This window comes from Pongo abelii, chromosome 19 (genome assembly GCF_028885655.2).
Source record: "Pongo abelii isolate AG06213 chromosome 19, NHGRI_mPonAbe1-v2.0_pri, whole genome shotgun sequence".
NCBI lineage: Eukaryota > Metazoa > Chordata > Mammalia > Primates > Hominidae > Pongo > Pongo abelii.
The window spans coordinates 65,439,978-65,453,375 of record NC_072004.2 but is presented as its reverse complement, the minus strand read 5'-3'; the positions used below and the strand labels follow the sequence as shown (position 1 = coordinate 65,453,375).

Sequence of the window (13,398 nt, the reverse complement as noted above, 5' to 3'; positions counted from 1 at the left end):
GGCCCTGATTCCTGTCCTCTGCCCGCAGATCCTGACCCAGGAGGACTGGAACAAAGTCCTCTACAATGGTATGGCCTCCACGTCATCCTGGGCGGCCCTTTACTTCATTGCCCTCATGACCTTCGGCAACTACGTGCTCTTCAATTTGCTGGTCGCCATTCTGGTGGAGGGCTTCCAGGCGGAGGTAACCCACTGCCCTGCCCACCTCACCCTGCCCACAGCAGTCCCACTTCCAATCGGCTGCCTGTCTTGAGCCTCCTCCCTCTGTTGCCAACTTTGGGGGCCTGGGAAGTCCCACAGGAAGAGCCTCTTAGACTAAGCCGGGGTGGACCAGGGGCGGGAGGCTCCAGATCTCATGCAGCCCCTCATCACATGGGACACAGGGTGGCTTAGCTACCGAATAGACATCTCCTTCAGAGTTGGCTAGATCCCTTCCCCAGAGAGGCAGAACAGATAAATGTCTGCCTGTGGTGCAGCTGGACTCCTGAGCACAGTGCTCTATGGAACACCCGGAGAGGACCCCTCTGAGCCGAGGGGTGCAGGAGGCTTGTGTGCAAGTCATCTGAGCTCTGACTGAGCAGATGAAGATGCCACTAAGACCAGAGCAGGGCTGAGCTGCCCAGGGTGAGAAATGAGCCCAATTAGCTACGGGCATGGCAGAGATGAGCGTCCTATTTCCAGCCCAGGCTCCATCACCTTCGTCACAGGCAGCGTCATCAATTAATATTGATTTACATCGATCCTGCCCTTGCCATGTCGGCGAGCAGCCTCTGCCCAGAGGGCTGCACCCCCTCCTCTCCCTCAGCGCTGCCTCTCTTCCCACCCAAGCCCCCAGACCCACCCCAGCTTGCTGGGGCTTCAAACAGGGCAGTTTGACCCAACCTAGAAATGCTCCAGGTTGGGTCTGGAGAAGCTCTTGGTCCAGTTCTCTCTGGGTGACCCGGATGGAAACTCCCGCTGCGGCCTGGTCTATAAATACCCGGCACACGGTGGAAAAACAAAAATCTATTTTCCGACTCTTTCCCAGTCTTTCAAGGGAGGGCTTTTCCCTGTGGGCCGGCTGGGTTGGTGGGGTGCAGCGTATCTGTCCTACACTGGTCTTTCTCCCCGCTACCCTTTTCAGTCTGTAGTTGTCCGTTACCGCATTTCCTCCCTGCTGTGGGGCAGCCAGGGCAGCTGGTGGGGGAGGCTTTGGTGATGGCTGTGCCTCTTGCAGGGAGGGAGGGAGGGACGCCGGTATGCTCCCTGGAATGGGACACTAATTTGGGGGTTCCCTGAGGCCTGAAGAATTAAGGGGCACCACAGTGCTCCCACAAGAGCCAGTAGACACACTCTGCTGCTGCTCAGGGCCTATAAGAGGAGGAGCTGAGTGAGGACCGGGCCCCCTGGCCCCTTCCAAAGGCAGCTCCTGCCAGCCATGGTTCCCTCAGAAAAATTCCGTGCAACTCTGTGGAGGGAAATGGAAAACACCGTGAGCCTATTCCCCTCCCCTCCTCTGCCACTCAGCCGCCAAGGCAGTCTGGAGGTGCCCAGCCCAGATGGCCCCCTCCCCAGCACTCAGCCCTTTCAGCAAACACCTTGTTAACTTGAGTGCAGCTGAGGGGCCTGGTTGCTAGGCAACAGCAAAGCCGGAGTGTGGGAATGAGCGCAGCCTGGCCCTGGGGCGGCCTGGTCACTCTGGCCCTGCTGGGGGCCTGGGACTGCCCCAGTGTGAGGGCTCAACAAGGCCCAGGCAGCCACACCCTCCCCAACCTTTGCAGTATCAGGACCTTTGCAGGGAGGGTCTCACTCAGGATGCGGTGTCTTGGGCTGCGATGCTTCAGGCCTGGGGTGGGATGGAGAAAGGACTTGAAGAACATCCCCTCTCCATGGGAGTGGGCAGTGACTGTGGCCCCGGAGTGCCCATGGGAGGGGCTGGGCCAGTTGCTCCCCTGTCCTGCATGTGGTGGGCAGGGCTGGGGAGTGTCCTTCGATGCCCATGGCCTGGACACCTCCAAGGCACCTGCCCTCTCCTGGGTAAGGTTTCAGGGAGCCCCACGGTCTGGCAGGGGAGTCTGGTTTTGCTGTTGTGATGGCCTGGGATTTTTGTTTTTATTTTGACAAATAAGACAACCCACCTTGGCAGAGGAAGTGGCTGCCCCCATTTTGGTGGGCTTCCCCAGCAGGAGGCTTCAAGGGTAGCCCCCCTGCTGGCCTTGCTACCTTGCCAAGAGCTAGGAGGGGGTGGTCCAGGGACACAGCCTGCTTGGCTGGTGATTTCCTGACTTGCAGGGGGCAGCGCCCTGAATCCCTGTGTATTTATCATTCACACACTTAATTAAATGAACAGGCAGCAGACCCTGTGTGAGGCCATTAATTGATACTAAACAACATCAGAGCCATCATCTCAGCATTACTTGTCACATCCCATCTCAAACGGAGCAGCTGGATCTATTCTGATCTGAAGGGACTTAAGCTGAGAGCATGAGACGTTATGAGGCCTGACTTGGCTCCGTGTTGACTCTGACTTTCGTCCATTCCTTTCCCTGCTTCCTACCCATTCCCCAAGCCCACTGCCTCCGAACTGGTGAGAGGAGAGTGGTGTTCTGAGCCACAGATTCGGGTTCCAGGCCCAGATCCACCTCTTACTCTGTATGATTTGGGGCAGTTTTCTCAACTTCTCCAAATCTCGGGTTTCTCTGTGTAAGATGGCAATCCTGGAACCTACGTCCTACGTTGCAAGGAAGCCAGCTGGTGTTAAGGAGGCAGTTTCCTATGCTGGGCACACCCTTAATGAATGGTGGCTGTTATTGTTAGGATTATGGGGGGACCTGCCCTTGTCCCCATCTTTTTGGCCTCTGCACTCACCCTTCAGATTCATTCTGGCCTGAGAGCCCGTAGTTGAATTCTGGAAGGCTGTTCTGTCCCCTCTCTGCCCCCTATTCCCCGTGTCTCTCAGTTCCCCTGCTGTGGGGTTTGCGCCCCTCCTTTTCTTCATCCTCTCTCGACACTGCCGATATCTGAAGGCCTCGAGTGCCTGTGACCAGCAGCCCTCCCCTGCCTCCCCCTTTCCCTGTAGGAAATCAGCAAACGGGAAGATGCGAGTGGACAGTTAAGCTGTATTCAGCTGCCTGTCGACTCCCAGGGGGTAGGTACGCGATCATGAGCCGGCATGCCTCCCGTGCCCCATGCCCGTGCCCCTCCACTCCGCCTCCATGTCTCTGTGCTCGTGTTCACGCTCCGCTGCTGTGCAACCTGTCATAGCCGTGATGGTCATTGGTGTTGTGAGGTTTGCTTCGATTTTAAGTCCCTTCCCCCTTGAGGACACGGAAGGGAGGCACCTCCTTGCCTCTGCCCCCATCAACCCACCAAGGGCACCATCTCCATCCCTGCCAGACCGGTGGATGGGCCGGAGAAGGAAGGGACTTAGAATCCTCTGTGTGCACGTGTGTGGGGCACCCCGTGTGTGCGTGCCTGTGCTGAGGTCCCGGAGGAGTCCCAGACGTCCAGCTTCAGTGGAGTCAAGATCTGGCCGTAGACTATACTCCCCCATCTCCCACCCCTTCACCCCTTGCCTCAGGCCCCTGTTGGAGACCCCGCAAGCTGCCTCAGCTCAGGACAAGTCCTTGGAGGATGTGGGGATGGGATGTGGTTCTTGCCAAAATGTACCAATATTTTAAATCACCTCTGAGCCTTTGGCCCCTTCATCACCCAGTTGGGTCCAGCTGGCGCTCTCAGGGCTGGCTCCCGCTCTGGCCCCACGATGAGCCTGTGCTCTGCTGTTCCCTGCCCCAGCACCAGAATTCGGGGCGAAGCCAGCATTCCTGTGGGACCCCATGGTGCTGCATATCCCGAGCAGCCCCCTGGAGATTCCACTTGATAATTAAAGGCCTCGTTAGGGCTGTAAACTGAGTTAATGAAAATGATCCCCTGAGATGCCAATTACCCAATATTTATGTCCTTATCAAAAGTAGCAATCAAGTATTTTTTAATAACTTCTTAAGGAGAAGTGTGTAATTACTGGGGAACCTACTGACCTGCTAAGAAGAAAGAAACAACTGTCCCAGAGACAGGTAGAGAGGTAAAAATGGGGCCAGGGAGGTGGCCGGGACTTGGGGAAGATGAAGGGAAGACACCGAGGGACTGAAGTGGCGTCCTCGGGCTGAGCTGTTCTGTCTAGGGTCTTTCAATTTCCTTCCAGGGTCCTCGAGTCTGAGGCTCAGGGGAGGGGAGCCGTGGAGAGAAAGCAAAGGGCCTCCAGTGAACTTTTGCAAGAGAGGCTCTAGTGACCACTTCACTCAGGTCCCCAGGTCCCCAGCCCCCTCTGGCCTGTGCCACCTGCCACCTAGCTACCCCTTCTCTCCCCAGCCAGCCTTGGTGACCGTTCAGCCAGGCTGGTTGTGCTGTGGGCTCACATAAGCCGTGGCCTTTTCTGAGGTGTGGCTGGAGAGGCAGAGGTGGTGGGGCCCTGGGAAGCCTCGGGCCCCAAGCCTGGGGGGTCTGGCCTGTGCCGTGCATGTCTCGTGCCGTGGTTGCTGGTTCCTGTGGCCTATATGTGGTGTGCGTGTGTGAAGAGAGGGAGGCCCGGTCCATCCCAACCACCCCAGCCTGGCCCGATCCCTAATGGTCCGCTGCTCCCCTGCCCTAGGGAGATGCCAACAAGTCCGAATCAGAGCCCGATTTCTTCTCACCCAGCCTGGATGGTGATGGGGACAGGAAGAAGTGCTTGGCCCGTGAGTACCTATCCTGGGGTGTGACCTTTAGCCCTGGGCCAGCCCTGAGTGGACTCGGGATCTCTCCCTCTCTCCCCGTGCAGTGGTGTCCCTGGGAGAGCACCCAGAGCTGCGGAAGAGCCTGCTGCCACCTCTCATCATCCACACGGCAGCCACACCCATGTCGCTGCCCAAGAGCACCAGCACGGGCCTGGGCGAGGCACTGGGCCCTGCGTCGCGCCGCACCAGCAGCAGCGGGTCGGCCGAGCCTGGGGCGGCCCACGAGATGAAGTCACCGGTAGGGGGTGCATGTGGGTACCCTGATGGTGGGAGATATTCCAAGGAGGACAGGAGGAAGAGAGGATGGAGGCAGGAGGGTCCAAGGGCACAGCCGCTGCCCCATGGGCTGGGGACGGGGACTGGGTGTGCCTGGACAAGCCCCTGGGGAGTCCGCGCCGGTGATGCAAGCCAGGGAAGGAGCCCTAGCCTGGGGGCTGAAAACAGGGCCTAAGATGACCTCTTCTGTAACCTAGCTGAGTGACCTCGGGCAAGACGCCACCACTCTGAGCTGCTTCTGTAAAATGGGGGTAGGGTGTCGATACCTCCTCAAGATCGAATAATAATAATAATAATAATAATAGCAGACCCTCATCTAGGTACTGATTCTGTGCCAGACACTGTTCTAAACACTACTCTGAAGCATTCTAAATGCATTTAATCCTCACACCAACCCTGGGAGGTAGGTACCACAATGATCCCCATTTTACAGAGGGGGCCTGAGCCTCAGACTGCAGAAGGGAATGGCAGAGCCAGCATTTTAATCTGGAAGGCTAGTGTTGGTGCCCATACTCTCATGATTTTATTTATTTTTAATTTTTTTAAATTTTGCTTTTAATTGACAAATACTAATTGTGTATATTTATGGGGCACAATGTGATGTTTTGATATATGCATACATTACAGGATGATTACATCAAGCTAATTAGCATATGCATCACTTCACAGACTTTTTTGTTTTGTGGGATGAACATTTAAAAATCTACTCTCTTAGCAATTTTGAAATAAATATGCATTACATTATTATTGACTATAACCATCATGCTGTGCAATAAATCTCGAAAACTGATTCCTCCTGTCCAACTGAAACTTTGTATCCTTTGGCTAAGCCTTACCCATTGGTCCCATCCTTACCCCTCCCAATCCCAGCCTCTGCTAATCACCATTCTACTCTCTACTTCTATGAGTTCAATTTTTTTGGATTTCACATATAAATGAGATCATATGGTATTTATTTGTCTTTCTGTGCCTTGTGTATTTCACTTAGTATAATATCCTCCAGTTCATCCATGTTGTCACGAATGACAGTCTTCTTTTTTAAGGCTGAATAGTATTTCACAGTGCATGTATGCCATATTTTCTTTCTTTCTTTTCCTTTCCACTCGGTCGACCAGGCTGGAGTGCAGTGGTGCGATCTCAGCTCACTGCATGCAACCTCTGCCTCCCAGGTTCAAGCGATTCTTCTGCCTCAGCCTCCTGATTAGCTGGGATTATAGGCATGTGCCACCATGCCCAGCTAATCTTTTGTATTTTTAGTACAGATGGGATTTCACCATGCTGGCCAGGCTGGTCTCAAATACCTGGCCTCAAGTGATCCACCTGCCTTGACCTCCCAAAGTGCTGGGATTACAGGCATGAGCCACTGCGCCTGGCCCATATTTTCTTTATCCAGTCATCCATTGATGGATACTTAGGTTGATTCCATATATTGGCTATTGTGAATAATGCTGAAATGAAGATGGGAGTGCCCATATCTCATCCACATACTGATTTCAAATCCTTTGGATAAATACCCAGTGGTGGAATTGCTGGGTCATATGGCAACTCTATTTTTAGGTTTTTGAGGAACCTGCATACCGTTTTCCATAATGGCTGTATTAATTTACGTTTCCACCAACAGGACACAAGGGTTCCCTTTTCTTCAGATCCTCACCAGCGCTTGTTATCTTTCATCACTTTCATAGTAGCCAATCCAACAGGTGTGAGATAACTCATTGTGGTTTTAATTTGCATTTCCCTGGTAATTAGTGACGTTGAGCATTTCTTCATGTACCTGTTGGCCATCTGTTTCTCCTTTTTTTTTGAGATGGAGTTTCACTCTATCACCCAGGCTGGAGTGCAACAGTTCACTGCAACTTCCGCCTTCCAGGTTCAAGTCATTGTCCTACCTCAGCCTCCTGAGTAGCTGGGATTACAGGCGTGCGCCACCACACCCAGCTAATTTTTTGTATTTTTAGTAGAGATGGGGTTTCACCACGTTGGCCAGGCTGGTCTCGAACTCCTGGCCTCAGGTGATCTGCCCGCCTCGGCCTCCCAATGTGCTGGGATTACAGGTGTGAGCCACCGTGCCCAGCCCTGTGTCTCCTTTTCAGGAGTGTCTATTCAGGCCCTTTGCCCATTTTTTAGATTGGGTTGATTTTTTGCTGTTGAGTTGTGTTTCTTCACTCAATTATATACACTCCATTATATAATGTATACATTATATACACTGCCACTCAGCTGATGAGAACACTTCTCTCACCAACTAAATGAGGAATGAGCTCTATTGCCATATCTAGTTTACAGATGAGGAAACAGATGCACAGAGAGGCTTAATAACTTGCCCCAGGTCACACAGCTGGTTGGGGTGGGCCAGGATCTGAACCCGGGCATCAGAGTCCAGAGCTCCTGCTCACACCCCTACACTTGATGTGATGCCAGTGAGCCTCCTGGGAGACCGGGTGCACATGAGAGGACAGGGCTGCTGGGCCCTACCTGAGACCACTCCTCTCCTGCTCACCCACAGCCCAGCGCCCGCAGCTCCCCGCACAGCCCCTGGAGCGCTGCAAGCAGCTGGACCAGCAGGCGCTCCAGCCGGAACAGCCTCGGCCGTGCCCCCAGCCTGAAGCGGAGAAGCCCAAGTGGGGAGCGGCGGTCCCTGCTGTCGGGAGAAGGCCAGGAGAGCCAGGATGAGGAGGAGAGCTCGGAAGAGGAGCGGGCCAGCCCTGCGGGCAGTGACCGTCGCCACAGGGGGTCCCTGGAGCGGGAGGCCAAGAGTTCCTTTGACCTGCCAGACACACTGCAGGTGCCAGGGCTGCATCGCACTGCCAGTGGCCGAGGCTCTGCTTCTGAGCACCAGGACTGCAACGGCAAGTCGGCTTCAGGGCGCCTGGCCCGGGCCCTGCGGCCTGACGACCCCCCACTGGATGGGGATGACGCCGATGACGAGGGCAACCTGGTGAGGCCCCTGTGGGCACAGTGACCCCTCACCCCTGACCTTGAAAGAGGGGGAGCTGTGCCTGGCCCAGCAGGGTATAAGGGAGTTACCATTCCAAGCCCACAGGATATCAAGGGGCACCTGGAAACCGAGCTCCAAACAATCCCTTTTCTCCCTCTGCCTGCCTTGCCAAGCCCCAGATCCTTGTCATGCCTGTGCCTGGGGCTGCAGCTCTGCCACCCTCGGTGGATATGAATGATTTTGGGCAGATGTGTATGAATCTTTCATGGCCCTCCCCTGTGACTCAGAAGGACCCATCGCTCATCTCTCCAAACTGATGGCCCGCATCCCCCTTCTCATCTCAACCTCATCGCAAGCCCTGACTTCCCACTCTGTCCATACCCATGTGCCCCTGCCCCAGCCCCTCACCACCACCATTCCCCCTGGGGAGGGGGTGCAGTGACCTCAGGGTTAGCACGTGAACAGCAGGGCCAGTGTCTCCTCGGCTCAGGTGTGTCTCTGAACAGACAGCTGTGTGGGGCCAGTGTCTGATAACTGATGCTGCTTCCCAGCCCAGCAGGGAGGACAGGCAGGGGGCTGGGCTGGAGGCAGGGGTGGGGAGAGGGAGAGCGGGGTTGGGGGTGCAGGGGAGGAGAGGGAGGAGATGGAGAGGCGAGGGGTCCTCAGGGATGGGGAGGGGGCCTGGCAAGGTTGACAGGGAGATGAGGAGGTGGCTTTAGGAATAAAGGAAGAGAGGCAGGGCAGAGCTTGGGCCCCAGGTGGGAGAGGGTAGACAAGGAGTGAGGGTCGTGACTCTGCTGAGGAGCCAGGAGCCGGGGAGCCTGGAGGCCTGGTCCTGCTCATACTCCAGTGTTTGTTCTGCAGAGCAAAGGGGAGCGGGTCCGCGCATGGATCCGAGCCCGACTCCCTGCCTGCTGCCTCGAGCGAGACTCCTGGTCAGCCTACATCTTCCCTCCTCAGTCCAGGTAAGTGACACGGCAGGGGTCTGACCTATGTCCCGACCTCTTCTTCTCACGGGAAATTACCCCTGGCGATGCTATCAGGGATTTGAGAAGTGGCACCCTGCCTGGGGGTGTGAGCGGGGTGGCCTCAGCTGGGAGGGCTCTGGAGGGGTAGGGGCTGCGAGCAGTGCCTCTCGTTGCCACCTGCCCTGCCTCCCCTTCTCAGCCGTTGCCTCCATGCCTGGGCAGGTTCCGCCTCCTGTGTCACCGGATCATCACCCACAAGATGTTCGACCACGTGGTCCTTGTCATCATCTTCCTTAACTGCATCACCATCGCCATGGAGCGCCCCAAAATTGACCCCCACAGCGCTGTGAGTCACCAGCCCCGCTCCGGGCAAGGCCTCTCCTGGGGTTTGCACTCAGGACAAGTGAGGGAGGCGAGGAGGCCACAGTTGCTGACCTGCAAGTCACACAGCAGGGAGTGAGGGGGCCAGGACTCTCCTTTAGGCCTCTCACCAGATCCTGGTCCCCAGGACGCCACCTGTGTCCTCTCCTGCCTCAGTTTCCCTTCTATGATACACCAGCCCAGCTGGGTGCTTCGTCTCACTCCAGGCTATTTCTCATGGGCCAGAGGCTTGTGGGGCACACGTGTGAGTCAGGGAGTGCTGGGGCGGTGCAGGGGCTGTGTGCAGATGGGGAGGCATCTTGCCCAGTCTGCCTCGGGGTCTCGGGGGCATGCAGAGTGGCCATGGAAGCCGCTCTTCGCTCCTGGTGGTCCTTCCAGGTCAAAAACAAGTAGATTTTCAGGGGCCTTAGTGGGGACATGGGTCACTTCTGCTTGGCTGCGAACCTGTCAGTCCTTCTCAGAAGGAGAGCCAGAGGCCCTGTACATACTGCCCCAGGATCGAACCCCTTCAGGGTGGGCCCACCTCACCCTGGGAGCTGTCTCTTCCCAGCCTGGCATTGTAGCCCTTCGCTGTCGGCAGCAATTCTGGTTCCAGAAGGATGGGTGGGGGGTGGTTGTGTTTCCCCTCACGGCATCCTGCACCACTTGCTCAGAGGTAGCCAGGGTTTGCCTCTCATCCCTCCTTGCCATCTCCCACACCATTGTTTAGATTTCAGTGCTGCTGGGGCTTCTGTTTTCTATTAGGGTCGGGGTGGAGGGAGCCTGAGGAATGGCGGGAGCAGCCCAGGACTAGGCGGGTGAGAGAGCACCCGCACTGGGGACCTCACACCCGGAGTCACAGGGTAAGGCAGGGGCGCTGGCTGCACTCCAGCCTTGGCTGCCTCCCGCCTGAGGCCCTGCTGTAGAGCTCTCTGTCACCATGTCACTGTCTCCACGTCTCTCTCACCATCTTCCCACTCAGCTTCTCCGTCTCCAGCTCTGTCAATGTACCTGCTCCTCTCCTTCCCTCCTCTCTGTGCTCACACCCTGCCCGCCACCTCTCTGGAGATCTGCGCCCGTCTCCTGGCCACCCAGGGAGGGACTCAGTCCATGGATGCCAGGGAACTAGATGGCTTTCCTCCCTGCCCTGCCCCAGCCTGTGCCTGGGGGTGCAGAGTCTGTGTCAGGACCCCAGCTTCCACTGCTGCTCCATTTCTGGGGCACACGGCAGGAAAGCAAGTGAAGAGGTTGGGATGGCAGGCAGGGGTCAGAGATCAAGTGAGATCCTGCCCCAGTTTTTAAAAGGAACCAGGGAATAGGGCTTAGGACGTGGAACACAGATCACAGCACTGCGGTGCAGATCCTCTCCCCCTCGGGCTAAGTGGCTGTGGGGGCGGGGAGCTCTGGTCACAGACAGGGGTGTGACTGTCCACAGAGCTGCAGGGGAGTCAAGGGGCCTGGCACTGGCTCTGTGCGTGTATGAGAGGGGCGTGATCTACATTGTTGTGGAGGGTGGGGGTCGTTTTCTGAGTCAAATGTTGGAAGCAGGTTTTGACTTGTGTATGCAGAGCAGACCCGGCCCAAGGGTGGGGGCTTCCTGGCGGGCAACCCCTGCCTCCCCTCTCTTGCAGGAACGCATCTTCCTGACCCTCTCCAATTACATCTTCACCGCAGTCTTTCTGGCTGAAATGACAGTGAAGGTGATGGGGGCTGGTGTTGGCTTGGGCCCTCTGGTTCCTGGTTGGGGTGGAGACGGCTTGGGCTGAGGATGGGAGGGTTGGCCACAGCACAGGGCAGGGCTGGGGCCAGCAGGGAGGGCGGCCGGTGACGCGGCGGCGGTCCCCAGGTGGTGGCGCTGGGCTGGTGCTTCGGGGAGCAGGCGTACCTGCGGAGCAGCTGGAACGTGCTGGACGGGCTGTTGGTGCTCATCTCCGTCATCGACATTCTGGTGTCCATGGTCTCTGACAGCGGCACCAAGATCCTGGGCATGCTGAGGGTGCTGCGGCTGCTGCGGACCCTGCGCCCGCTCAGGTGACTACCTCCCCAGCACCGGAACACCTCCAACAGGTGGTCCCCTCCACAGGGACATCTCCCACCACCAGCACTCCCTGCCACCAAACAAAAGCCCGCACAGGCCAGACTCCTGTCTGTGACCCCCACAGGCGATCCTGTCCCCGCCCCAGACAACACTCAGATTACAGCCGCAGTAATTTCCCTCCAGATGCACACCTGCTTTCCTCCTCTTCAACATGACATATTCCTCAGGGCCGCTGCACCATGTGATGTAAGGTGACTGCAGCCCTGTGCAGCACACGGCACAAGGGCCCACGGGCAGGACTCTCAGTCTTCGGCTGCGGCTCTCCCTTGTGTGGCTTCTAGGGGTGACACTCAGCCCCTCCCCGTGAGGTGACAGACACCTCTTGCTGGCTTTCCCCATCTTCAGGCGCCTGCCAGGGACCACCCCTGGGTGACATTTCTCCTGGCCAGGGATCCACCCTCTCAGGAATCCCTTTCCAATCAGCCAGTCACCACCCCCAACTCAGATTTTTTTTTTTTAATGGGGATGATGTGGAGTAATGGCGATGCTTCCCTAACTGTGATAGTCCATCTCCCTCTGCCCCTTCCCCTCTCTGCCTGCTCCCCTACAAGTTTATCTCCTGGTGCCCCCAACCCACAATACACTGCATCCCTAGGGAACGCCTCACTTGAGTTGAATCCTCCCCACTCCCAACCCAAACAGGTCATACATTTGACATCCTGGGATGGAGGTGGAGATGTGGGGCATGGGGATCTCTGCCACTTGTTTTGAGAGATTACAATAGGGGTCCTGATGGCAGGGGTCCCATGAAAAGAGGACTGTGTTCTGCCACCAGAGGCCAGGAAGGGACCAGTGGTCAAGGTTGGGGGTGGGGAGCAGGGTCAAGGGACAAGGGAGGGTCTGGGCTGGGGGAAGCCTTATCACCTCCCTCCCTCCCCTCCCCAGGGTGATCAGCCGGGCGCAGGGGCTGAAGCTGGTGGTGGAGACGCTGATGTCCTCACTGAAACCCATCGGCAACATTGTAGTCATCTGCTGTGCCTTCTTCATCATTTTCGGCATCTTGGGGGTGCAGGTGTGTGGGGTTCTGGGGGCCAGCTGTGGGTGAAAGCCTGAGTAGGGCCCTTCCCCTTGGCCCCTGGGTCCTATGGCTCAAGCTGCTGTTGCTGCCTTCATTCCAGAAAGGAATAAGCAGGGACGCTTCCCTCCAGGCTCTAGGCCCTTTTACCTCCTGGGCATTTCGAAGAAAAGTGGGAGCATAGAGGAAGGCCCCAAGGAGGACCGGGGCTGCAGAGAGGCTTCAGGCCATGGGAGCCGCAGGCTGCTGTTCCTGCCCTCTGCACGCACTCCCTGAGCACAGATGCTGGCCCGCGGTCTACTCCGGGATCCCCTCCCTTCCTTCCCCGCTCAAGCACAGTGGGCTGCAGGCCAGGTCTGGGGATCCAGGGCCCAGACAGCTGGGCCAGGTTAGCAGCGTGCTGGCAGGCAGGCGGGTGCAGACCCCAGACGAGGCAGGAAGTGGGGGCTGCTGGGGAAACTTGGCCTTGGGCCCAGGGAGGAGACTTGGCTTTGGAAGAGAAAGAGCCAGAGCTGCCTGCAGGATTCAGCAGACGCCTCAGGGGGCCGGGGAGCCCCTCCATCATAGTCTTCCAGGGCCCTTGGCTCCAGCTGTTTCAGCTGCAGGGTAGACAGCTGGCTGTTCAGGCAGCGTGGGAGCCCCTGGGTGGCTACACCCTCCCTTCCCCGCTCCTCCTTCCCTTGGCTTCCTGGGATGTCCACTCTGCCCTGGGTCGGGGGGCTGTTCCCTGACTTCCTGGAAATTCTGTAGCCCTAGGGACCAGGCTGGGGTGCATTTACCAAAGCTGTGTGGTGCCTCTCTGTACACCCTCCCCACTCCCACCCAGTGCCCTTCCCCTTCCTCACTTCCCAGCCTCCTTGGGTCAGTAGAGTGAAGCATTGTTGAGCCCAGTCCTTCCGGTGGATTTAGGTCTGTTTCGAGCAGTTTGCTCAGGCCCCCTGGTCCTGCCTTCCCTTTTTCACCAGTAGTCATACATAGCCTGGTTTATACTG

At 57.2% G+C, this 13,398-nt stretch overlaps 1 protein-coding gene across 8 annotated transcripts in view; it reads left to right on the top strand.

Annotated features, from left to right (window-relative positions):
• Positions 1–13,398, top strand: part of CACNA1G (calcium voltage-gated channel subunit alpha1 G) — a 66,440-nt gene that overhangs the window by 31,479 nt on the left and 21,563 nt on the right. For 7 of the 8 annotated variants that reach the window (XM_054546560.2, XM_054546561.2, XM_024234487.3 and 4 more), the window contains 9 exons: positions 29–184; positions 4,628–4,712; positions 4,796–4,989; positions 7,534–7,965; positions 8,830–8,930; positions 9,156–9,279; positions 10,925–10,993; positions 11,140–11,324; positions 12,277–12,403. In XM_054546560.2, coding sequence (XP_054402535.1) covers positions 29–184; positions 4,628–4,712; positions 4,796–4,989; positions 7,534–7,965; positions 8,830–8,930; positions 9,156–9,279; positions 10,925–10,993; positions 11,140–11,324; positions 12,277–12,403 — 1,473 coding nt within the window. The remainder of the gene's footprint in view (positions 1–28; positions 185–4,627; positions 4,713–4,795; positions 4,990–7,533; positions 7,966–8,829; positions 8,931–9,155; positions 9,280–10,924; positions 10,994–11,139; positions 11,325–12,276; positions 12,404–13,398) is intronic. The other variant, XM_054546558.2, reaches the window with a different exon arrangement.